The sequence below is a fragment of the Lutra lutra genome, chromosome 16 (genome assembly GCF_902655055.1).
Source record: "Lutra lutra chromosome 16, mLutLut1.2, whole genome shotgun sequence".
Taxonomy (NCBI): Eukaryota; Metazoa; Chordata; class Mammalia; order Carnivora; family Mustelidae; genus Lutra; species Lutra lutra.
Genome location: NC_062293.1, coordinates 51,507,100 through 51,533,919, shown reverse-complemented (window position 1 = coordinate 51,533,919; position 26,820 = coordinate 51,507,100). Strand labels below are relative to the sequence as shown.

Sequence of the window (26,820 nt, the reverse complement as noted above, 5' to 3'; positions counted from 1 at the left end):
AGCATCCAACTCCTGATTTTGGCTCAGGCCATGATCTCAGAGTTGTGAGATCCAGCCCCAACTGGGCTCCACTCTGAGTGTGGAGCCTGCTTAAGATTCTCTCTCTCCCTTCTCTGCCCCCCCTCCCTCTCTCAGTCAATCAATCAGTCAGTCAATAAGGGGGTGCTTGGATGGTTCAGTCAAGTGTCGGACTCTTAATCTTAGCTCAGGTCTTGATCTCAGGGTGGGAGTTCATGCTTCACGTTGGGCTCTACACTGGACATGGAGCCTACCTTAAAAAATAAAAGAAAAGATAGTGAATAATGTCTTTAGTTTATTTTCAAATAGTTCTGCCAAAAAAAAAGAGAAGGTAGGTGGGTGCATATAGAGAGAACGCAAAAATAGCAAAAGATTAACCAGTGAAGAATAAAGGACAGATGCTTATCCATTCTACTGTTCTTTCAAGTTTTACATAAATTTGAAAATGTGCAAAATAATAGGTTAGGTGGGGGAAAAGCTCTTGTGATAAGCTAGAAATGAGCTTAACTTCTGGGATTTTTGAGGCTTGTGTCACCGTGTGAAATGTATGTATTATAGTCTGTGGGTTTATAAGAAATGTTTTATAGCATTAAAAAAAGATACAGTGAATAAAAGTCTTCTTCCATGGCTGAATAAATTACTATGGATGTTATTTATAGCTGTTGAATGTTTTAGTAGAAAGGGATCTTAAAGTCTCATTCATTAAAATGTGACTTGTTGGATCATAGTATATTCTGTTTTCCATTTGATAGTAGAGAAAACAGATGTTAAGAAAAAGTAAGTGCCATAGGTGATGCCTCCAGAGTTCAAATGAAAATCCATGACCCCTGCCTCCTGGTCCTACTTTTCCCCCTCACTAAGTTGTAAACCGTGGCTTTTTATTTTATTTTATTTATTTTTTTTTTTAAGATTTTATTTATTTATTTGACAGAGATCACAAGTAGGCAGAGAGGCAGGCAGAGAAGGAGGGGACAGCAGGCTCCCTGCCAAGCAGAGAGCCCGATGTGGGGCTGGATCCCAGGACCCTGAGATCATGACCTGAGCCAAAGGCAGAGGCTTAATCAACTGAGCCACCCAGGCTCTGCCCCCACCCCTTTTCTTTTTTAAATTTTATTTATTTAGACTTTTTATTTTATTAAGAAGTAGGGATTTTGAAAGAATTAGCATTTGTTAGTTTAGTTTTGTTTTTTTTAAATGTTGTTAAGCCCAGGTGTATCTTTTATAGAAGAATTAGAACAGCCTGAAGGAAAAAGTAATTTACAGCCTTACCAGTTAGAGGTAGTTGTTAACTTTCTGGTCCTTTCTTCTGTCTTTTGGTGGGTATCTTAATGTGCTCACTTTGTACATTGTATGTAATTTTATTTTTGCTTAAGTATGTCATGAGCTTCTTTTTGTGTCAGTTAAGTTTGTAGCTATATTTTGGGGGGTTACTTAGTATTCCATACATGGATATAAAGTAATTTGTCATAAATGCAGGTTACCTATTTGTTCATTAGAGCAATGATATATGTACTTCAGGCTGAGTTTTTGGTGTTTATTCTCACTTCTTCTCTTAAGGTAAATTCGTATTAGTAGGATCAATTTCAGATCAGAGTCAACGTATTTTTCAGGCTTTCATGGTTATTTCTAGATTGCCCTGCTAGGGAGTGGGACCAATTTGTATTCCTGACAGCAGAACATAGGGTGCCCAACTCTTTTCTTTTTTTAAAGATTTTATTTATTTATTTGACGAGAGAGAGCGTGTACAAGCAGGGGGAGAGGCAGAGGGAGAGGAGAAGCAGGTTCCTTGCAAAGCAGGGAAAGCCCAATAATGGGACTCCATCCCAGGACTCCAGGATCATGACCTGAGCTGAAGTCAGTGACTTAACCAATGGAGCCACCCAGGCACCCCATGGCGCCCAATTCTTGTGGAGCCTTGTTGATGCCACATAGTTGTTGCTTTAAAAAAAAAATGTTAATTTGATAAATTTTTAACTGTATTTATTTGCTTTTTAGTAAAATTTATGTTTTTCATTTATTTATTGGTTATTCATTTTTCCTGATTTATGAGTTTTTTCATATCTGTTCATTTTTCTGGCAGTATTGTTTTGATTTTATATTGAGCTGTAGAGTTCACATTTTGGAAATGATTTTTCTCATTTGGTTTTTAAATGTCTTATTACTATCTTGGTAAATAGAAGATCGTGTTTATTTAATCCATCAGCCTCTCTTTTTTTATATATCTTTTTTTTTTTTTTTAAATTTTTATTTATTTGACAGACAGAGATCACAAGTAAGCAGAGAGGCAGGCAGAAACAGGCTTCCTGCGGAGCAGAGAGCCCGATGCGGGGCTTGATCCCAGGACCCTGAGATCATGACCTGAGCTGAAGGCAGACACTCAACCCGCTGAGCCACCCAGGCGCCCTTTTATATATCTTTTGCTGTTGGCTTTTCTAAACCCAAGATAACATGAATACCCTTTTTTGTTTGTTAGGGGCTCCCTGAAATTTGCTAATAAATCTCATTAAATGTTTGCTACTATTTGGCTTTTATTGTGATACAAGATGTGAGGTAGGACTCTAACTCCTTTCCCAAAATAGCTAGCAGTATGTTCCAGCACAAGATTATAAACTGGATGAGGGTGAGCCTCGTGTCTGTTTTGTTCACCCTTCTACCTAGTGCCTATTATACAGTATAGTAGGCACTCAAGGAATTGTTTTTCGGGTTAGATATTTAACTAGAATGAAAATCAGTGGATAATACTGCTTTGTAATAGTTCTTAGGGCATGTATCAGATCACCTGAGAAACATTTTGAAAATGTACAGAATTGAAATATAATCTGCTTTGCTATATACGTGTTCTGTAACACAAATGAACTCATATGCATATGGTAGGAGAATGTGTTAATATAACATGAAGCCTTGGTGGTTCCTGAATGTTTTTTTTTTCCTGCACGTTAATGTTTCAGAGCTTAGCTGTTTCATAATTATAAGAAGTAGCCTTCATGATGTCTGAAGACCTTAAGAAGATTTGAAAATTAGTGCATTCAAGAACAGCTCTGGGTTTCACTTTAAGCTAGCCTAGTGCAGATTCAAGTGTTGAAAAGAAACCATAACGATATTATCTCCTGTATTTTTTGTTTTTAAAGGTTGATAAAGATAATCTGAATTGGATTTTTTATTTTGATGAAACATACTGTTTTCTGTTGGAAGCAAATGACCTCAAGGATTTACATCTTCACAACTGAAGCATGGACCACTCGGTGTAAAGCTAGCAAAGATTGACTGTAGGCCGATTGCAGCTGATTCTGGAGCTCAGTTGTATTATTACCTCTATCAGAATTATTCATGTTTTTGTTAGTGCTCTGCTGACAAAGTTGTACGGGTTTTAAATAATAGTCATAATCCCGTTTTCCCCAGAAATCTTAGATTTAGCGTATGTTATTATAGAATATGAGATTTTTCAGGAATACACATATTTTAGCTGAAATCTCTGTTCCAGGGTCTTTTGGAACAACCATCCCGGTACAGTTATGTGCATTCTTGGTTAGAACTGCTGATTTCCCAGTTACTTAATTGTTATTTAATACATTTAGGGCTCCATAGTCCTATGAACTATGCTCATCCTAGGCTTCTTATAGCTTGGAGAAAACGAGTACCTTAATCTAAAATTAATCTGCTTTACAGTATTGCTTATATCTTCACCTTACACTGGAAATTAATAAACTCTGTGTGTGTTTGTGTGTGTGTGGACAGGGTGGTAGGTTTTGGGTGGAGGAGTTTTCCTTGTGCTGTAATTCTCTCTCTCATTTAGAGGTAGAATGGCTGACATATTGGGTTAAGAGATCTTATGTGTGCTGTAGCGTGGGCAGGCTTGGTTGCCCTATATAAGGGTAGGTCTAGGTGTTAGTAGCAGCAGAAGTTCGTAGGTCATTTCTGTATCTGATTCTTGGCCACTGGAAAGTCTGAAAACTTTTTGTTGGGAACTGTTGGCCATATCATAACTTCTAAGTTGGGTGGGCACAAGATTTCACATGGAGTTTGTAGTTTTCCTAGCCTATAAGTTCAGACCTTTTGAAGAAACATTGTAAGGAAATGATTAAGAAATTGGTATCTTCCTTTGTTACGATTGCATTATTATTTCCCCAGATACTCTCTATAATCTCACTGTTGTTAACTAAAGGCTGTTTGGCCTCTTAGCCACCTCATTCTATGTAGCTTTTAAGATATTCAGAATAGTGAACAATACGTCTACACTATGAAAGTGGTATAGACGTCAGTAGGGTGTGTTGCCTGTGTGCGTGTGTGAAAATTGCTCCTTCCGGACACCAGCCCTGGACTAGCATACACGGCTCTGCTGTGTTTTCAAGTGGACTTTCTCAGTTAAGCGAATCTTAACACTGATACTGGCTATTAGCGAGGAATTGATTATCGATTTTCTCCTCTAAAGGATCCAGCATTTGGAGGCAAACATGAAGCTCCATCCTCTCCAATCTCTGGGCAAGCCTGTGGAGATGATCAAAATGCTTCACCTTCAAAACTTTCAAAGGAAGAGTTAATACAGAGTATGGATCGTGTAGATCGAGAAATTGCAAAAGTAGAACAGCAGATCCTTAAACTGAAAAAGAAACAAGTAAGTGTTTGATTTTACTGGTCTTTTATTGATGTTCTAAGAATGTATGTTTGTCTTTCTAACGAAGCTAATGTTGAGTTTTACATAGCTTTCAACTTTTTGTACATGGAATCATGTCTTGTGTATTGTGACTTACTTTTTTTTTTTTTGCTATTAGTTTCCTTAGTTGTATCCACTCATTTTCCCTGCTGTGTTTTCTGATTACAGAGAGCAAATCTTGTTGTCCGTTCTGTTTTTGATCTTACTGGAGGGGTTGTTCCTGGTTCTGCTATTTGATACAGTGGTGCTGTGTTTTTGGTTCACGTTTAAACCAATTTTCTAGGGCACTGGCACAAGAATGGCATTGCTTGGCTCGAGTGTACGCGCATCTTTGAATGTATTAGATGATCCCAAACTTGCTAAAATGACAGCTCGGTTCTGCATTCCCACCACAGCCTTATGAGTTCTTTTGCGCATATGCTTGTTTTCACCTGGTCATTTGTTTCAGCTGGATGTGAAATAGCTCTCACTGAGGTTTTACGTTACATTTCCGTTTTAGGAATGAGAGCTTGTTTTTGTTTGTTTATGAGTTATTGGTGTTCCTTACGTGGATTATTACTTTGTCATTTTCTTAATTTTACTATTTCCTAAAGTCTCTTGTCACTTACGTGTATGGCAGCTATCTCCTCATTTGTGGCTTGTCATTGTGCTTTTTGGGGATGGGATGAGGAAGTTTTTTTTTTTAATTGAAATAAATTCATATACCACAATGTTAATCCTTTTAAAGTATATATAATTTTAGTGACTTTTAATGTATTCATAAAGTTGTGCCGCTGTCACCACTGTGTAATTCTAGAACATTTTTTATCACTTCAAAAAGAAACCAAAAAATAAAAAACAGAAACTGTATATCTGTTAGCAGTTACCTTCTACCCTCCCTCCCCCTAGCCCCTGGCAACCACTAATCTGTTCTGTGTCTATATAGATTTTTATCTGGACATTTCAGGTCAATAGAATCATATAATATGTGACTTTTTGTGTGTTCGTTCATTTAGCATGTTTTCAGGATTCACCCACGTTATATTTTGTATCAGTATTTCATTCCTTTTTATGGCTGAATAAAATCACACTTCATGGATATGCTATGTGTTGTTCTTTCATTCATCAGGTGATAGACAAATTTGGGTTGTGTTCACTTTTTAAAAATTTTTACTTTGTTTTTTAAGATTTTATTTGTTTATTTAACAGAGATCACAAGTAGGCAGAGAGGCAGGCAGAGAGCGGGGGGGCGGGGGGGAGCAGGCTCCCTACCGAGCTGAGAGCCCAATTTGGGGCTCGATCCCAGGACCCTGAGATCATGACCTGAGCTGAAGGCAGAGGCTTAACCCAGAGCCACCCAGGCGCCCCTGTGTTCACTTTTTGGCTGTTTTTCGAAGTTATGAATCATGCTGCTATGACATTCATGTACTAGTTTTTGTGTGACCATTATTTTTTTCAGTTCTCTTGGATATATATCTAGGAGTGAAATTGCTGGGTCATATGGTAAATCTGTGTTTCAATTTTTGAGGAACCATGAGAATGTTTACCACAGTGACTGCACCATTTTACGCTCCCACCAGCAGTGTATGAGGGAGGGCTCCATTTTCTCTACTTCTTTGTCAACATGTTTGTTTGTTTGTTTGATAGCCATCCTACTCAATGTGAAGTGGAATCTCATTGTGGTTTTGATTTTAATTTCCTTCATGATTAAGGATGAATGGCTTTTCATGTGCTTGTTGGCCTTTTGCATAATTTTTTTTAGGGAACTATCCAGATTCTGGTCCCATTTTTTTGTTGGGTTATTTGTCTTTTTATGGTTGAGTTGTAAGAGTTCTTTATATATTCTGGACACTCAGACATGTGATTTGCAGATATTTTCTCTCATTCTGTGAGTTACTTTTCACTTTCCTGATAGTATCTGTTGGTGTACAAAAGGGTTTTTTTTCCCCCCTCTTACTTGACTCATGTAAGTATTTATTGAGCAGCTAGGGAGATACAAAGGTGGTAAAACATGGTCAAAGATGTGAGTCAAATGCACAAGTAACAGAGAGTGAAGTATAAGGTTCCTTGGATCAGAGCAATCAGATGAAAGTGCTTTGGGAAGTCAGGAGGGAGATTGCTTCCAGCCTGGAAGGGGGTGTGGGTGGGTGGCAAACCAGGAACGGGGATTGAAATTAAAATAGAAGACTTTCGTCTAGATTGTTGATTTTCAGTATGGACTATATTTGTCTCTCTTTTTCCTCTCCCCATCTTTGGGCTTAATTTACCAGGACCGTTCAGCGTGCTTTTTCTAGACTTGCTTGCATTTTTGCTTTAATGTCTTCTACAGAAATAGATCCTTTTGCTGTTTTAGGATGTTTTTCTTCCTCCTTTTTTAAAGGATTTGTGACCTTTTGATCTTGGAGTTAATGGTTTTGAGTCTTTTCCATTCTGGCTTGATTTTTTTTTTTTTAAATGCCTTTTTTTTTTTTTTTTTTAAAGATTTTATTTATTTGACAGACAGAGACCACAAGGAGGCAGAGAGGCAGGCAGAGAGACAGGAGGAAGCAGGCTCCTTGCCGAGCAGAGAGCCCGATGTGGGGCTCGATCCCAGGACCTGGAGATCATGACCTGAGCCGAAGGCAGTGGCTTAACCCACTAAGCCACCCAGGCGCCCCTTTTTAATGCCTTTTTGACTGGAGAATCAACTATAGATTTCTTCACTGGAGCTTTTTCCTCAGCTTCCTCATTCTCATCAGCCAGTTTCACTTTTTTTTCTATGGAAACTTGCTGTCAGTTAAGGGGCAGATCACTTTCCAGATATGCTGTGGAGTGTCACACCTTCATATTCTGACTCTTCGTCTTCCTCCACAGCTGCTAGACGTTGTCCACACGTACAGGACCTGGACCACATTTAGATCACAGGTGGTGTTATTTCAGAGCCCCCAGGGGAAACCATTGGCTGTACAGATGTTCTCAAAGTTGCCAGTGTTCTTTAGTTGGACTGCCTTCATAATTCATTGCCTCTGCTTTAACAATGTGCAAATCAACTTTTGCATCAGCCCCCAAACCGACCATTCTTAAAGGTAACTCATGTTCATTTTCATCAATATCCACTTTAAAATGATACTCGTTGGCCCTTGTTGGCCTCACAACTGAGAAGATACTTCTGGGGCCACACGGGGGCTCATGTCCTTGCCCACTGAATCTTCTTTGGAGTGGGAATTTTGTATGGGAGAGAGGGCAGCTGGAAATAAAGACTCCTGTTCCAGGGAACAGCTGTGTAGGACTGAATCACACCAGGGCCGAAAGTTTTTACTTGTGTTGAAGCCCCGTTTATTTTTTCTTTCATTACTTGAGATTTTGGTTTCCTATTCAGGAAACCGTTGCATAATCTAAAAGCTGCAAGGATTGATTCCTGTGTTTTCTGTAAATTTTATTTTTTTCAACTGTAAATTTTATTGTTTCAGCTCTTAGATTTAGGTCTTTGAGCCTAATTGTGTTTTTTGGTGAACAGAATTTGTTTAGATCTTACATAAGACTACCCTGGGATCAGTTAACTATATTGTCCTTTTAAAAGCTTCATAGTGGGATGCCCGAGTCGCCTAGTCGGTTAAGCATCTGCCTTCAGCTCAGGTCATGATGGTGTATACACGTTTACAGTTGTTATTTTCCTGGTCAGTGAAACCTTCTATTATAAGGTAATGACATTCTATTTCTTGTAATGCTTTTTGCCATAAAATTTGTTCTGCGTGATACTGATGTAATGAGATCAGCATTCTTTTGGTTGCTATTGACTCGTTTATCTTTTTTCTTCCTCTTTTTCCTTTCCTTCTTTTGTCTTTTTTTTTTGGAGAGGGATGGGGGAGCAGAGGGAGAAGAGAATCCCAAGCAGGTTCCCCATGCAGCGCAGATTCCCACGTGGGGCTTGATCTCATGACCCTGAGATTGTGGCCTGAGCTGAAATCAAGAGTTGGACGCTTAACTGACTGAACCACCCCGGCACCCCAAAATGTTGGGATTTTTTTGTTTTAGAAGTAGGCTCCACGCCCAGCACGGAGCCCAGTGAGGGGCTTGAATTCATAACCCTGAGATCAAGAGTCGTACTTAACCAACTGAGTCACCTGGGTCCCCCTTTTCCTTTTATTTTCTGTGCTTTTATATTTAAGGTATATATATATCTCTTATCTAGGTAAATAGCTGGATTTTGTTTTTTTACCTGGTTTGACAACCTGTCTTTTTTTCAGAAGATAATTTGGTTCTTTTAACCTGATTATGCCAATTGGTAATACCCTCAATTATTTTTAACTATTTTATACTATTTGTCCTTTTTTATCCTTCGGTATTCTCATTTGTTTTTTCTAATCCTTCTCTTGGATTGATTATTAGGTTCACTACATATTTTTCTACTCCACTGCTTTAGATTTTATCCAGTATTTTTTTGTTTGTTTGTTTATTGTGGCTCCTCCCCACCCCTGCCAGTTTAACTTGAAGCCTAAAGCTAATTAGTACCTTAACTCTCTTCTTTTCTTTTCTTTTCTTTTTATTTATTTGACAGAGATCACAAGTAGGCGGAGAGGCAGACAGAGAGAGAAGGAGGGGAAGCAGGCTTCCTGCTAAGCAGAGCTTAACTCTCTTCTTGAGAAGTATTGAGGGCATAGAACTTCTCGATTTCTTTCTCTTTTCTCCTAGCTCTTGTGCTACTTTCGTCATATATTTAGTTCTTCTTTATTTCAACCACCAAAGACTTTATTTTATACCGTCAGTGCTCATTTAGCTTTACCCATGCAACACAAATCCACCGTTTGGGGGTACATGCTTCTGCTTGAAGAATATCCTTCAGAATTTCCTTTAGTGAGATTCTGTTCATTGGCAGATTAAGTATTCGGTTGTTGTGACTTAAATGTCTTTCATTTATGCCTGTTTTTTGAAAGATATTTTTATTCGTTTGGTGTTACTTTTGTTCCAGCACACTTTCTTCTGGCTTCCACTTTTAAGATACCAATCCTTATTCTAATTTGTATTGTTTTGTAGATAGTCTTATGTATTAGGGATGGGTTTTTGTTTTTAAATCTGTCCAGCTTAAGACTTATTGAGCTGCTGCCTTTTTAAAAAAATTTAAATTCCGTTAATTAACATATAATGTATTATTTGTTTCAGGGGTATATAGGTATGTGATTCATTAGCCTTACGTAATACCCAGTGCTCATTACAACACATTGGGCTTCTCAAATGTGTTGGGAGTTTTTAATCAGTTCTAGACAATTCTAAGCTATTTATCTTTTTTTTTTTTTTTTCTCTCTCCAGAAAATCTTTTTCTATGGTTTCATTGTTATCTCCTGAAATTCCTGTTAGGTATAACATCTTACACTCTTGTCTTCTGTGTTTCTTCGTTGTTTTTTCTTTCCCAGTTGCTTCTTGGGGCTACATTATGGGCAATTTCTTCATTTCTGTTTTTCTGTTTGCATTTCTCTTTTCAGTTACATCTAATCTGTCAAATACATCTTCAATTTCAGTTATGTTTTTATTGTTTTAATTTCTCTTAGGCTAATTTTTAAATCTCATCATGTAAAAAATATTACCTTGCTTTAAAAAAATGTTCAGCCATCTCTTATTTGATTCTTGTTAATAAATTTATAATAATATGCCTGACAATTCTTTTAAGTATCAGTGGGTCTGATTCTGCTGAGTTGGTCATTAGTTTTTCCACTTGTGAAATAGTAGTAATACTGCTAATAATACCTTCAAAATGATGTGATGGTTGTATGATATGTGGCATATAATAAATGCTCAGTAATGTGTAACCCACTATAATTAAAAATAATGAAATATGTTGTATGACCTTTATGATATGTATATGTATATTTATGGGCTATAAATTTTATTGAGGAATATAAAGGGCAACTTGAGTAAACAAAGAAATATACTACAGATGCATAGCAACACAGTATTAATAATTGAAAGAATGTGAACATCATTAATTTATATAATTGTATATGTTTTATACAATTTTGGTAAAAATTCTAAGTATTTTTAAATTTGCAAAATTATTGTAAAGTTCATGTAAAAGAACAAATAAGAGAGGAAAGTTTGTTTTTTGTTTTGTTTTTGTTTTTAATCTTTCTATTACAATAGTTTTGTCCAGACTAAGAACAAAATGTGATTTCTGGAAGCCTGTTTATTCCTTTCTCCATACCTGTTTAACAGGGATCCTAAAAGAAGGCCCTCTGAGCAAAGGAAAGAAAGTGAATGGTTGAAGAACTCAATTCCATAATTGACTTCGTAGCTGACTTCGTAGCTCCAAATATCTGTCTTTTGCTTACTTAGATAGCAGCCTGCAAAAGTACTTTGCATTCCAAGGTGGTCGGTGAATCTTGTCTCTTGGAGGCATCTTATCCTTAGGTTGGCTGTGGTCCGACTTACACGACTAGGAGTCTTGACTATCAGCTGAATAGTACAGATATTTTTTCCTCTAGGCTTTAGTAGACGTAATATCTTTACCCAGTGTCTTTGCTGTCATCTTATGCAGTAAACTCACAAGGCTCTGTGTTGAGCATTTACTAGGTATCAGGCCCTGGCTTAAGTGCTGAAAAATAAAAAGCAGTGAACCAAGCACAGTCACTTCTCGGTTCAGTAATAATTGTAGGTAATATTTACCGAACTTTTATAGTTGTAATGTGCTTGATACATATCGAATTATTTAATCTTCTCAGAAATCTTTGTGGTAGAAAGGATTAATTCATATTCCTGCCTTACATATGAGTGGTTTATATACTTGGTCACGATTGTAGTAAGACTTAGAAAGGATCCCAGGATGCCACCACTTGAAAGGGGTGATCCTGAGGCTCAACCCCAGGCAGAGCGATGCTGATCACTTTTTGTTTTGCAGCTGTACACAAAGTTGTAGCTTTGCCAGTGCCTCTTGATTGCAAAATATAAAGGTTGGCTGGGGTTGGGGGGCTGCACATGGTGCTGTTCCGAGGTAAGGATGAGTCTGTAAATGCTCCAGGAGGCTCTTCCTACCAGACATTAGCGCATACTCTTTATCTGTAACATAGACAAGTGTTTTCCTGTGCTACAAAAAGGTCATTGTGATGGAGATCTATGGGGGTAGTTTTGTATGTTTTAGCTTCTCTTATGATTTTGCTTTTAAATGGATCGAATTAAAATACAAAAGGATTTCTCTAATGATTGTTATTTAGTTTTTAGTCAAAATAAATCTGATTGAATTTGTTAGAAACCTTGGATTCTTTAGACCTAGCAGATTAGAAGATTATCCCATAGAATTGCTCAGTAGCATGTGTTATCTCTGGCTATTAATTACGGGGAGGGGTGACTGCATCAGATGCCTGATTCTTTCTTTCTGGGTCTCTTAGCAACAGCTGGAAGAAGAAGCAGCTAAACCTCCTGAGCCTGAGAAGCCTGTGTCCCCTCCTCCCGTGGAGCAGAAACACCGCAGTATCGTCCAAATTATTTATGATGAGAATCGGGTAAGCTCACGCCATTTCTTACAGCACAGGCCTGTAAAAGCACTTGTCTGTGCCTTTTTTAGTTATCAGTATGTTCTGTGGTAATGTTAATTGTATTAAGATCTGTTTTCTGTTATAATTTTTAATGTTCTTCAACTTTAAAGCTTGATTTTTTTTCCTTAGAGATTGAAGAAAAATTGATAGGTGTATCTTAAATTAATATTTTATATAGTATATTGCATAAGTATTATTTAATGAGAATATAATTTTATCAGGTGTATCTCTCTCCTGTCAATCAAAATTGGCAAGTAAGTTTGTAGCACATAATACAAAACAAGCCATTCTGTAGTTTTTCACTTTATAAAGGACATTTGATGCCAAATACTGATGTCATCCTATGAGAGATGGGTCATCGGATGTGGAAATGACTTGCTTTCTTAGCTTAGAATTGATAGCTGGGCTGTAGTTTGAATTTTAGTTATAAAATGTGAGGCCATTGACCTTTAGGTAGACTTTCCTTTTTTGCTTTGTTAAGACAATTTCTTCTTTCATACTTGTAATTAAAAGTACTCATCGATTTAGGAAAGCCAGGCCTCAGTTCTGTGAATAATTTTGTGATGTCAGGTTAGTTTTTGGCTGGAATCCAGACCAGGAACTAGCAGTTAAAGGGAAATGGATTTCATCTTAATATAAAGAAAACTTTCCCACAGAGCTCCTTAACATTGGGCTTCTAGAGGTTCCCAGTCTAAAAAAGAATATGCTTTAAGTACTATGAGAGAGAATAGGTCTCTTAGCTAAAGATGGTCATAAGGTAGAGGTTGAGATTGTTGCTTTAACTGGTTTTCTTTGTAGTGAGTGGAGTCATCAGAATCAGTACATCTTACACAGGCAACCTATAACTTTACAATAGCCCAGTTCCCAAAGGAAATTGGCTTTAAGAAAGGCAACTGTCAATTAATTATTACATACACATTTATGGGAATGATCTTAGACCAGATATACGTGTATGTATATAGATAGGTAACTGAAAGTCATCAGATGTATAATAGGAGATAATAGGATATTTTACCTGTCAGAGGCAGGTAAAAATATGGGCAATTAACATTATTTTTGCCTGGGTTCAAAACTAGTCCAGTTTATTGAATGGACAGAGCAATCTCCTTGAAGATCTGTTTGAAGATGTAACCAGTGAGAATGAACTGGTGTTCATTCTCAAGTGACGAGGCAGCCTTGTGGCTTTCCTGGAGGGTCAGTGACTCTGGTCAAGCAGGAATGTGGCCCAAGGTTCCAAGGTTGACAGCTGCTCCCTGTTTCAGGAAAGCCAGGAGCGTGGCGTTTTATGTTGAATCTCCTGCTTTTAAAAAAGTACCCTTGGGGGCCTGGGTGGCTCAGTGGGTTAAGCCGCTGCCTTTGGCTCAGGTCATGATCTCAAGGTCCTGGGATTGAGCCCCGCATTGGACTCTCTGCTCACCGGGGAGCCTGCTTCCCCCCCACCCCCACCCGACTGCTGCTTTGCCTACCTGTGATCTCTCTCTCTCTCTTCAAATAAATGAATAAAATCTTAAAAAAAAAATACTCTTTAGAGCAATAAAATCCTTTTGTGGGCTGATGGGTTTCATGGCCAGTTTAGGACCTCAGAGATAAAATAAGCAGGAATTAGAGCTAATAGTGGAAAAGAATCGTATAGAGTAAAATTTTGACTTCTTAGTGTGAGTCAGTTTTTAAAGAAATTGAATTTAGTGATATTTATTAATTGATTGAATTTCTTAATTAGCCTTGTCATTTCTTGTGAATTTGTGATCGACTAGGATGTGAGGACTGGAAACTATTGAATAAGATCTGATGGAGAGTTTAATTTGTGTTCAATTTTTGTATATCTATGTTTTCATTAATTAGTGTAGTAAACATTTCTTGGGGCCCAGCAACAAAACAAAGCAGTTCTCTCAGACCTCTTCTTCCCACTTTAGTGTGTGTGTGTGTATGTGTTCCATTTTGTGTTGTGTTCTGTGAAGAATAGAACAGTATCTGAACTTGAAATCTCTCTCTCTCTCTTTTTTTTTAAAGATTTTATTTATTTGACAGAGATCACAAGTAGGCAGAGAGGCAGGCAGAGAGAGGGGGGAAGCAGGCTCCCCGCCAAGCAGAGAGCCCGATGCAGAGCTTGATCCCAGGACCCTGGGATCATGACCCGAGCTGAAGGTAGAGGCTTTAACCCACCGAGCCACTCAGGCGCCCCTCTCATAGTAGTATTCTTATAGTGAAGACTTTTTAACTGGGAGTAGCTGTAGAAATCATCTTTTTGCACATCTCCTCCTCTTTATTGCCGCGCTCTGAGTTGTCTGCTGCTCTGAAGAGATGGACAGAGGCTCCTGGCAGGGAGGCCAGGAGAGCGCAGCTGGGCCTGGGGCCCGGGCTGTCTCACTACGGCCTCACCGCACTGCCTTCTGTCAGGCCTTCACGGCCTTCTTAGCTTTCTTTAATGAATGACCTTATCTGCTTCAACACCACAGGAAAGGAGAGATGGGTGAGGGCAAGACGACATTTCTCTCGTTCCCTGTTTGGCAGCTGTCCACACGCTGGGATGAAGCCCGATGTGGCTTGGGAGATAGGGGCCATTATCTTGTATTAGGCATCGTTCGTTTCTTTAGAAAGTTAGTGGGAGGAGGAAAGCTACCCAGAAGTGACTGTTAATTTTAAAGTTGGCTTCCTGAGAGAAAAATTGTCTTGCATCATATTTAAACCTTACACTGAGATTCACTTCGTCTCTAAACAGACTCCTCTCCCGGACTATTTTTAACAGTTCAGTTTGCTGTTACCCTTCCCCGTTGTCGGTTCCAGAAATATTTATAAATGCTCTAATTTCAGAATTCTAATACATATAGAAAAGGGTGTGCATGGAGTGTGTTTTCAAAGATATCTCGTTTATTTTTTGATCGCATGATTTGCAAGTTAAAGTGACAACACAAGAAAGAAAGGGATTAATGGTAGAAAGTATGCTTTGTGCCAGCAAGCACTGGTCACCTAGGCCAGTGTCCCAGGAGGTCTCTGTTCCCCTCTCCGCCACACCATAGAGTTAGTTCATCAGTCAAGAGCATCAGTCCTTCCTCCGAAGTAGTGGTCTGGTCAGTGGCTTCTCTCTTCCTCCTTTGGCAGTGGCTGATGTGAGCCCTCATCGCTCACATACATAGTGAGTGTCCTTCCTTCAGTCTTCTTTCTTTCTAATCGGTCCTTCACGTTTGAGCCCCCTTATATTATTCTCAAATAAAACCTTATGATTGTTGGGGCTCTTAGGTGGCTCAGTGGGTTAAAGCCTCTGCCTTCGGCTTAGGTCATGACCTCAGTGTCCTGGGATCCAGCCCCGAATTGGGCTCTCTGCTCAGCAGGGAGCCTGCTTCCTCCTCTCTCTCTCTGTCTCTCCGCCTGCCTCTCTGCCTACTTGTGATCTCTATCAAATAAATAAATAAAATCTTAAAAAAACCTGACACCTTTTGATTGTTTTCCACTTTCTGCAGAATAGCCTAAACTTTTTCTCCATGCTTACAGGCCTGCCTGCCTGGCCATTGGCCCAGTGCTCCTTTTGAAGGCTATCCTACCAGGCTAAGTTTGAATGTTCCCCTGAAGTTGCTCGTACCTTTATCCCTGGATGTTCCCCCTCCCTTAAGGCATTCCAAGGTCTTGTCATGTCCTGTCTTACGAGTGCACTCATACTTCAACCCTGCTCACGTATCATTTTCCCTATGAAGCTTTTCAGGACCCCTCTTCCTCCTACTTATCATTGTTTTCTTAGTGTCTAGTCAGTGCCTGGCACATAGAACATACTGACATGTTTGAGGAACCAAGTACTTCTGTCTATAGACTTAAGATAAAAAATTTTAATATGGAAATGTGAAGGTTTTAAATTAAAATTTTTGTCTGCCAAACTTGATAGGTTAATAGTGTTCTTAGCAGTTAAGCCAGCATGAAATCAGATGTTTAATAAAAGTTTGCATAACCAAAATCTTGGGGTCTGCAAGCATCTTAAAAGCCAGCCTTTAAAATTAGCTCTGAAAAGGCAAGTGCCTTTACGTATTAGGATATTCATAAGTATTTGACATAATATAATTTTACTCCCTTGTTTCTCAGTGTTATTTGTGGGCAGTTCCACTAAGCCTGCCAGTACTTGGTATAGATGCTAATACAGAGTGCCTTGAGAAATCAAATTTAATGGGTGCTTGGCGGCTCAGTCTATGGAGCATGTGGGTCTTGATCACGGGGTTATATGTAGAGATCACTAGAAAGAAAACTAAAAAAAAAAGGAAAATAAATTTAAAAACTGGTACGTGTTGGGTCTGGAGGAAGTTAATTGTAGGTGCTAGATATTCCCAAATTTATCCTCTATGATGATGTTATTTATGTGTTATTTAATATATGTCTGTAGCTAATCAATTTGAATTTTATGATCATTCCATTTTGACTTTTTGGGTTTGTTGTTCTCAACTGGAGACTTTCTTTGATTGTTGTAACTTGGAGAAGAGGTGGAGTGCTACTGGCATCTAGTGGGATACAGCTAAATATCCCCTAGTGCATGGGACAGCCCCTGGAACACCTATTGGCCCCAAAATGGTAATAGTGCCAAGGTTGACAAATCCTGCCTTTAAATGATCTATAGAAATAGGATCTGCTCTGCAAACTTAATGGATTTTTATAGTTTTATATTTGACTTTTTTGCTGTATTCATTTCTCATCTTAATAACCTTTTTAGCTTCTTGGAGTTTGGAAAGTGCTTTACAGTATTTTGTGCTTCTTAAACGCTTCCTAGTTCTTTCCACACAGTATATACTAAATGAATACTTGATGGATTGATTTTGGTTGATAAATGAGATGAAAAGGAGACTATTTTAAGGGAACATTTTTCTTTACACTCGGGGAATACTGATTAATATCCATTCCCAATTGTGTGTCACATCAGAAGCCCTGGAGAGTTTCCCAGCAGCAAGTGCATTGAGGGGCTCGCCTGCACGGCAGATGGGAAGCCATTGTTACTAACGGGAATGCTTTGGGAGGAACTTAAGAACCACTGACACAGGGGCGCCTGCGTGGCTCAGTGGGTTAAAGCCTCTGCTTCCGGCTCAGGTCATGATCTCAGGGTCCTGGGATCGAGTCCGGCATCGGGCTCTCTGCTTGGCAGGGAGCCTACTTCCTCCTCTCTGTCTCTGCCTGCCTCTTTGCCTACTTGTGATTTCTCTCTGTCAAATAAATAAATAAATAAAATCTTTAAAAAAAAAAAAAACCAAACACTGACAAATTTGGTAGTCCTGTAATTCCAGTTTAAATATCTTTAACTTCTGATTTGCTATATTTTGTCTATGAAAGGACAATTTCTGTTAGCATATTGGTTTAGTAATTTACTTTTGAAAATGGACAGTAAAAAATATTAAATTCAGCATTTATTTATTATTGAACACTGGAGAAATTCAGACTAGTTGTTTCCTCTATTCAGTTATTACCCAGGTTTTCTTGTAACTAGAATATGGGCTCATTATAAGCTTTTCTTCCAAGAGATCAGTTTGGCTTACAACGGTAAAGACTGGCAACTTTATAGTGTTTTATGTTTTAAAATTTGTTTTTTAAATTTTATTTTATTGACAGAGAGAGACACAGTGAGAGAGGGAACACAAGCACGGGAAGCAGGAGAGGGAAAAGCAGGTTCCCTGCTGATCAGGGAGCCTGATGCAGGGCTCGATCCCAGGACCCTGAGATCATGACCTGAGCGGAAGGCAGATGTTTCACGGCTGAGCTGCCCAGGCGCCCCTTAAATTTTTATTAAAGACATGACTTGAAGTGTTGAGGGATTCGTTTTTAATAGTGAATCTGTGTTCCCTCTCCCTAGAATCTTGATATCTATTTGCTGTTAAGAACTTCACAATTTTTTAGTTATTACTTTTTTTCTTTAAAGATTTTATTTGCTTATTTGAGAGCAAGAGTGAGAGAGCACAAGATTATGGTGAGGGGCAAAGGCAGAAGCAGACTCCTTGCTGAGCAGGGAGCCTGATGTGGGGCTTGGTCCCAGGACTCCGGGATCATGCCCTGAGCCAAAGGCAGTCGCTTAACCAACTGAGCCACCCAGGCGCCCCAGTTAACTACTTTCAGTACAAATGTGAAGTTTTGACTTAATTTGGTGAGGAAGCTGTGAAAACAGAAGACTGAGTATTTCAGCTTATCATATGAAAAGAGTATTTGGAAATAAGGGAAGTTTAACTATAGAGTAGTTTTTAGGTAAATGTTATTAAATTGGTAAGTGGTTTTACACTTAGGTAATACAATTTTTAATTACACAATATAATACTGTCTTTATCTGTAGAAAAAAGCAGAAGAGGCTCATAAAATATTTGAAGGTCTTGGCCCAAAAGTTGAACTGGTAAGTACGAAATTTCTTTTTTCATGTCTGGTGGTGGTTTTTGTTTGTTTTGTTTTTTGTTTTTGTTTTTGTTTTTGTTTTTTTAGCATTTTTCTTGGGATAAGATGGAATACAATGTATCTACTGTGGAATGAGATCTGGGCAGTACATTTGTGCTAAACTTTAAAATAGTGTTGCACACACTTGGTTACCTTTGCAGAAGTATTGTCCTGAGTGTGTTTTTGCCTGAGCAGACCATTTAATCATACGAGGTAGAAGCAGGACAAGTAAGACAGAAATAGCTCTTTGGACCATATGTTCTTCCTTTGCTTTTGCAATTAAAAACCTGAATAAATGTATTTCTTATGGGATACCGTGGATTTATAAACATTTTTATGAGAGTGCCATTAGTAGGAGATGGGGTAAGGAGAATTATTCAGGGAACCTGGAAGTCTGGAGGTTTTGGGAGGGCAGGTAGTGTGATGATCTAGGAGTACTAGGTTTACATGAAAATATGAACTATTTCTTTGTATTTTCATAGACATGTGTACAATGTGGTATATTTAAATATTTGATTTATTTTATAGCCACTCTATAACCAGCCATCGGATACCAAGGTGTATCATGAGAACATCAAGACGTAAGTATTTATCATCTTTGGAGTTCTTCAGTTAAAGACCATATATTCTATAAAGAGATTGTTTTATGTTATCTGCTGACATTTTTATAATATAGTGTAGGTGTGTTTTAGATTTGTGTAATTTGCTGTCGTTTTACTATATGTTATCTTCCTCTGGCTTCTTGGGGGTTGGGGTAACAGCTTTGAGTTTCCGAGGCCAAAAAAAAAAAAATGAAATAAATTATTGCATAAAACTAGCTGGTTTTATGATCTGCTAGTAAAAAAGGTGAATACTTAACATTGAAATGGCTTACCTTGAGGCTTGAATTTTTTGCCTCCTGTTTTGTCTTTTTTTCAGTGGAGTACCTGCAAGGCGCATGATGAAGTAAGATAATGAAGCTTTTTCATTTAAGACTAGTGATGACACCGTCCCCCACCAAGCCACATCTGCCATTGCAAAGTAGAAGTGCCACGGATCATTTTATCATTATTCAAAATCCTATTCTAGGGAAATCCCTTCCATGACTCTTGCTAATGACGGTATTTGTAGACCCTTCTGCCATTTAATGTCCTGGTGCCTTGGAAGCGCTCGGTCACCTCACATGGGTGAGGAGACTGTTCAGAATGTAGTTTGCTTAGCCTTGCTCATCCTAGATACCAGGCCTTTATGGATGCAGAGTTTGGAATAAGAAAATAAGTGAAAAGAAAATCTAATTTCTTGATCTGATTGAAGTAAGAGAGGAAGCTAGATAGGTATCTTTTTTTTTTTTTAATTATCATACTTGGAGAGAATTTAGGTGAATTATTCTTAGTTTGTAACAAAAATGTGATATTTCTACTTTATGTTTTATTAAGAATAATCAGCACATTTAAATTATTGACTAGTATAGTTACTAATGAGCAGATTGCTATTTATATATCATATATTTTTTTTCTTTGAAAAAATTTCTTACTGAGAGTATGTGCAATAGTTGACTACTTTGCAGAACTGGTGGCAAATATAATTTGCATGGTAGTATGCATGAACAAAATTGAAATTTGAATAAGTTTAACTTTTGTTAAATAAGTGGTTTATGATAAAAGTCATATATACTTAGAATTTTTCTGTGAGATGCTACTGTGGTCTTGAAAACCCTTAGAAGTAGGCTTAGGCAAAATTCATAAGAAATATACCTTGTTCTGGAACTGTTTAGCTGTTTTAGCATTTTTTAAAGGGAGAATAGCAGATAAAATCTAGTTGGCTACTTTTAATGATTTTTTTCCCCCACAAAGCTTCAGTTATGTTTGTGTTCTGTCTTTTCCCCCTAATATTAGCCGGAGAGCAGCTCTGTCTGATTTATTTCATGCTATCTACACCGCCCGACTACAGTGCTTAGCACAGTCCTGGGATGGGTTACTACTGACTGGCTGACTTCTTAAATCCTAGGAAACATTTTAAATGATATTTATTGATTATCATTTGCTTTTGAGTAGCACGTAATTAAAGCTAGAGCAAACCGAATATGTGGTAATGCTTCCACTGTACATCACCTTGTGAAATAACCGTTTACTCAGCTGCATGCATCCGTATGAATCGTGTAGTAGCTCTTTTCTCATCACCGTCATTTGCTTTGTATGAAATAGCAAAGATACCTTTTAATAATTCTTTTCATGTCTTGGCTACTTTTCCATATAGCCAGCTCCTGACTGTCCACGCTAATTTGAGTGGAACCAGTGTCACTGTTAGTCCTGAGTGGCAGATAATCCAAAAAATTACTTCTACTTGCCTTGGCTTTGTATTTATATTTGAATAATCAGCTTGAAATCCTTTCTGGAAGTAGGTGGGGTATAAATATTTATATTTGAATCTGCATGTCATTGTTTTTGAAGGTCACAGTGCTTCAAAGTTAAAAAGTGTAACTGTTTCATTAAGATATAAGAGAAGTCTTCCTGTCTTGTCACATTGCCCTCCATGACTTCTTAGAGTGGTTTGTGTCATTTCTGTGATGGAAGGAAATCTGTGTAAAAGCAGAAGTCCCCTCTCTTCTCTGTGGGTGCACCTTCTCATAGAAGGGAAGTCAGCACCTTACCTGGGGTAGGGAGGTAACTTTAAAAGACTTTCCTTCTCGTCTACCTCCCCTCCTCCAAGAGTGCACAGAAATGTTTGTATCACCAGAGTACTTAAGAAGAATCATTGACTGTAATTATAACTTGAAAATACTTGCCTTATACTTGGATGTAATAATTGAAAGTGAACTATTTGTATAAAATCTTGCTGTAGAGTGAGAGGAATCTTTTAGTCCTAATTATTGCAAAAGTCTTATTTTGCAGGGTGAAAAAAATAAGATTAACTTTGATCACATCAGATATTCCTAAGTGATCTTTGCTTGTTTTTCAGTGTCTCTGAAAAAAAAAAAAGTGAATGCATTATTAAATTATGCTTTTTCTTAATGTCATACAACCATATTTTTCTCTTCTAGAAACCAGGTGATGAGGAAAAAACTCATTTTATTTTTTAAAAGAAGAAATCATGCAAGAAAACAAAGGGTGAGGTCCTATCCTTTAACTGAAATTTGTACAACTTTCCCATTCATGCTCATTTAGGCATTCGCTTTCCCTTCGTTAGTGAGAATGGTTCTTGATTCTGTTTGAGAAAAGGTTGCCGATTTAGGAAGTATCTATAGAGATGACTTAAATATAAATCTAATTCTAGCCCCGCAATTGACATTTAATATCATTATCAAATTAATTTCTTTGGTCATCTGTGCATAACATTTTCATCTAGCCAAAATAAAGAAAATGGTGAGTAGTTAAAAGGGAATATGAAAGAGAAGTAGGATGATCAACATTTAGTCTCTTAAACCCTCAGACCAATGTGGGTAAGTTACAGTCATGCTGAGTGGACGTTACTGTTCTTTCTTATTAGGAACTGGGTCAGCTAAAGTTCACCTTTTTGAACTTCAGATACTTTTTCACATTTATTATATGACTTGTAGTCCAGGAGTTTTTTGGGTCTAATGTTCATGGAAATGAAGTTACAGAAAATATAATGCCAGTATGTTTCTTTTCACATTATGTTTCTGATAAATTGAGACAGACTGTTAATTTGTTTAAATTCAGTTGCTTACCAAATAATGATGTTCCTTAATTCACAAGAAAAATGAGCCATGTGCCCTATAGTTAATGACTTGACAGTTTAATGAATTGTAAAGCTCAAGAGTCAGCGGCTTTTACTTGACACATAACTTCTAATGTAATCTGCCAATCTGGTCCTTCAGACACTGTACTTAAATTAGTGTGTTTTTGTTTTTGCAAGAAACATACAAAAATTAAAAGAGAAACTACTAAAGCATTTTTTTCTATCTAGTAATTTTGTTATAATTGCGATAATTTACTGTCTGCTGATGGAAACATAGGAGCATAGACTTTGTTTTCATGCTTCACAGAGTTTTTAGTTATAATGTTTACGTGTTCACGGATTTGTTTAATAAATATTTATTGGCTGTTTACTCTGTCCATGTATTGTTCTGCAGAGGTGAGCAAGATAGCCATGTGGTTTTTAACTCTTAAGGCATACAGTGTGACTGGGGGCAGACGAGTCACAGGCAGTTACAGTATCGTACCCACACTGTGGGAAGGGACATACGGATGGCTGTGGGAGCATACAGGAGGGACAGCTGATGCTCCATGTATGAATCGTAGAGGGAAGTTTGCAGGACAACGAGAAACTCTGGAAATCTGCGCAGGCACAGGGAGCCGCTGAAGAGAAGGTCTGGGAGGTGGATGGAGTGTGGCAGGTTGCTGGGAGCACGGCAGCAGTGAGGCTGCTGGGGGAAGAGGGCCGGTTCGCCCGCAGGAGGTCCACCTACCAGACTTTGGGTTAGATCCTGAGGGCATCTTTTAAGTGTTTGAACTGAGAAGTGAAACATTCAGGTTTGTATTTTAAGAGTTTGCTTCTGGTTCCACCATTAAGAAGGCCTGGGAGAGAAAAAAGGCGGCCTGGGAGCCAGTTTGGAGGTTCTAACTTTGATGTAGGTATAAGGGAAGGTGTTGGCCTAGCTAGAAGGGATGGTGAGGAGCTAACTAGAGACGGAGAAAGTGAAGGACACAGAAGATACCTGGGAGTTGAGAAGAATGGTTGGCAAGTGTCTGGGGGGTGGCACGGATCGTGAGGAGGATAATATTCTCTAGAGCCACTTTCTGGAGGGGACCGATGTTAAAGGTTTTTCATGAGTCCTACACCTTTTTCTATCCGTGTGTTGTTGACGCGTTCACAGTTCTGTGCTCATAATGGAGGCTTCTCGCCTCTCCATTGAAAAAAATGAGATCATACATTACTCATTTCTCTAAAAGGATTAACTCTTGGTTTCATGTAGTTCACTGCATTTCTTTTTATCATAAAGCACAACCAATTTCTGCTTTTTCCAGACTGTCAAAAACGTTTATTAGATAACATTATTTATAATAGCAAAAACCTTCAAGTAGTCCAAGTCTCCAGCAGTAGAGGAACGGTTAAAGCATGAGTGTTTTCTCTGACACATGGGGAGGAAAACACCAAAATGTTAATATGATTGCCGTTGGGTATTTGGGATTATGAACTATTCACATGTTTCTATCACTTATTTTCCATTTTTTTGACAATGAAGACATATATTGTTATCAGGAAAATAATAAAAGTAGCTGGGCAGCTACTAGTAGTGGCTTATTAATTAAATAATTTATGTTAGTCTTAACTTTAACTTAAAAAATCTAGCCAAAATATGCTCTATATGCTGATCTTTGTAGGAAAGAGGGCTCTTTTCTCTCTCGTCTTTCAGATCAAGGACGTTTCATTCACAGTTGAGTCCTAGGCCAAATGTACTTCTGACTTAGCCTTAAGAAGTAGCATTTACTGTAAAGTATTAGGTTTGTCAGAATGACAGAGTTTAGTTTAATTATTAATTTGCTACGGGTATTTAATAGGAACAAAAAATCTGCCAGCGTTATGATCAGCTCATGGAGGCATGGGAGAAAAAAGTGGACAGAATAGAAAATAACCCCCGGAGGAAAGCTAAAGAAAGCAAAACAAGGGAGTACTATGAAAAGCAGTTTCCAGAAATTCGAAAACAGAGAGAACAACAAGAAAGATTTCAGCGGTAAGTAGTTTGATGTTTAATGGCTGTGCTCTTCTCCTGGCTAATGGCTATGCTCTCTCCTCGCCGACAGAGTCCCATTCCTGCTCTCTCACGGTGTTAATGGTTACCTGAATCTGATCTTAAGAAAGTTCATAAAGAACCTTTCATTTTGAATATAAAATTTCATTATCAGCTAGCAAAGATTACATCTTGGTGAATTTAATATTTGTTTTTTATTCTAAATAATGCTGTTCAATCTAAATTTAAGTGAATATTTTGGAAGTAATTCTTCTGTTCTTGAAAATACCTATTCCTTTAGAAATGGCAGTTAAAAAGAATAGACTTGAATATTTCTTAGTTCTTCATTACCTGCCAACATGACCGAAGAGTATTATATGGATGGCTAATTAAGAAATTCTTTGGTATTGGTTGATAGTTTCTGATTTGTTTCTACTTTAGAGAGCAAGTATTTTGTAAAATTAAAAGCTTTAGATTTCGGGGGGTGGGAGGTTGGGGGAACTGGTGGGTATTAGGGAGGGCACATATTGCATGGACCACTGGGTGTGGTGCAAAAACAATGAATACTGTTATGCTGAAAAGAAATTAAAAAAAAAAAAACTTAAAAAGGCTTTAGATTTCTTCTCCACTATTTCTTGTAAGAGTATATATAAATTTTAATTATTTAATCATGATTAAGTTTTTATGAGGGATGATGGTTGTTTTCTTTCCCCCTCCCTGTAAAAAATACTTGAGGTATTTTTCTAAGTCTGTTCCTCTACTCTGGAAGGCAAAGACTGCTATTTGAAATGGAAATGTCACCAATACCTGTGGTTTTCCGGATGTTTCCTATAAGTTGTTCTATCATTTGAACTTGGATATGTAACCTTTAAATTTTAATCTCAATATATTTTTTTAAAGATTTTATTTATTTATTTGACTGACAGAGATCACAAGCAGGCAAAGAGGCAGGCAGAGAGAGAGGCGGGGAAGCAGGATCCCTGCTGAGCAGAAAGCCCGATGCGATGTGGGGCTCAATCCCAGGACTCTGGGATCATGACCTGAGCCGAAGGCAGAAGCTTTAACCCACTGAGCCACCCAGGTGCCCCTTAATCTCAATATTTTAATCATTCTTCTATAGAATCCTAATCTTCGGCCATATTACTTTTTTTTTTTTTTAAGATTTTATTTATTTATTTGACAGAGATCACAAGTAGGCAGAAAGGCAGGCAGAGAGAGAGGAAGGGAAGCAGGCTCCCTGTTGAGCAGAGAGCCTGATGTGGGGCTCGATCCCAGGACCTTGAGATCATGACCTGAGCCGAAGGCAGAAGCTTTAACCCACTGAGCCACCCAGGCACCGCATTCGGGCATATTACTTAAAAGTGGTATCTCAGTAGCATTAGTTCTCTGACTTCTAGTTGGTTAAAAAAGTCCCATTCAGAGGAGTAATGCATATAAAAGTAACTTAATGGTGTCTTCTTTATAAATGGCCTTTAAATATATTTATAATTTCTTTCTTATATTTAGAGTTGGGCAGAGGGGAGCTGGTCTTTCAGCCACCATTGCTAGGAGTGAGCATGAGATTTCTGAAATTATTGATGGGCTTTCTGAGCAGGAGGTAAGGAAATTAATTTACTTTGCTTTTTTAATTCATTGATTATTCAGGCATTTTTAGCCTCATACCCCAGGAACTAAGGGCTTATTTGTCCATAAATGAGGGAACATTTATAGAGTTTGGACTGTTCCAGAGACCGGCCAACCACTGAAAGTGTTACAGCAGGCAGTCTTGTGATCAGATTGGCATCTTACATAGATGGCTTTGGCAGCAGGGAGGCCTGGAGGAGAGGTGAGGGGGCTGTTAACATGAAAACAAGACCTGAATCAGGGCATCAGTGGCAGGGATGTGTAGGAGCAGACTGCCCAGAAAGATTCATATGAAGTGGACCTGAGATGCTGGTGGGTTCCCCAAAGTGTGCCCTCCAGCCACAGAAGCCTGGGAGACAGAGATGATAAGGCATTGATAAATCTGTGCTGAGTAAGGATAAATTTCAGTCCCTGTCATGAGTCTTTTGAGCTGTGTTCAAACCGTCTCTAAAGGTTGGTCCAAAACCCACCTCCTGTTTAATTAGTTGTTCTGGTTTTGATTTTATATACTGTTTTTTTCTTTTCTTTTCTTTTTTTTTTTTAAGATTTTATTTATTTATTGGACAGAGAGAGATCACAAGTAGGCAGAGAGGCAGGCAGAGAGAGAGAGGAGGAAGCAGGCTCCCCACCAAGGAAAGAGCCCGATGTGGGGCTCGATCCCAGGACCCCGGGATCATGACCTGAGCCGAAGGCAGAGGCTCTAACACTCTGAGCCACCTAGGTGCCCCTATATACTGTTTTTTTTAAAAGCCTCATCTCTGGTGTCAACTATACTTCAGTTTAAAAATAAATAAATAAATAAATAACACAACCCCAGAAAACCTCATCTCTGAATTCTGAAGGTCTTGCTTATTTGAATGTGGTGGTCTCCTTAAGTACTGATCAAAGACTGTTATTAAATTGCTATATATTTTAAAACTTGTGGTCATAAACAGACAAACAAAAACCAAAAAACTTGTGGTCATAATCCCTGCTGTGATGACTAAATCTGTGTT

General features: G+C 38.2%; 1 protein-coding gene and 1 pseudogene across 18 annotated transcripts in view; one reads left to right on the top strand and one right to left on the bottom strand.

Moving 5' to 3' along the window:
* Nucleotides 1-26,820, top strand: part of NCOR1 (nuclear receptor corepressor 1) — a 154,367-nt gene that overhangs the window by 43,457 nt on the left and 84,090 nt on the right. For 12 of the 18 annotated variants that reach the window (XM_047709183.1, XM_047709184.1, XM_047709186.1 and 9 more), the window contains exons 5-12: nt 4,448-4,630; nt 12,004-12,117; nt 18,437-18,493; nt 19,060-19,112; nt 19,450-19,476; nt 21,551-21,617; nt 24,033-24,205; nt 25,709-25,799. In XM_047709183.1, coding sequence (XP_047565139.1) covers nt 4,448-4,630; nt 12,004-12,117; nt 18,437-18,493; nt 19,060-19,112; nt 19,450-19,476; nt 21,551-21,617; nt 24,033-24,205; nt 25,709-25,799 — 765 coding nt within the window. The remainder of the gene's footprint in view (nt 1-4,447; nt 4,631-12,003; nt 12,118-18,436; nt 18,494-19,059; nt 19,113-19,449; nt 19,477-21,550; nt 21,618-24,032; nt 24,206-25,708; nt 25,800-26,820) is intronic. The other 6 variants (XM_047709198.1, XM_047709197.1, XM_047709200.1 and 3 more) reach the window with 1 other exon arrangement.
* LOC125087487 (nucleophosmin-like) lies at nt 6,925-11,657 on the bottom strand (annotated as a pseudogene).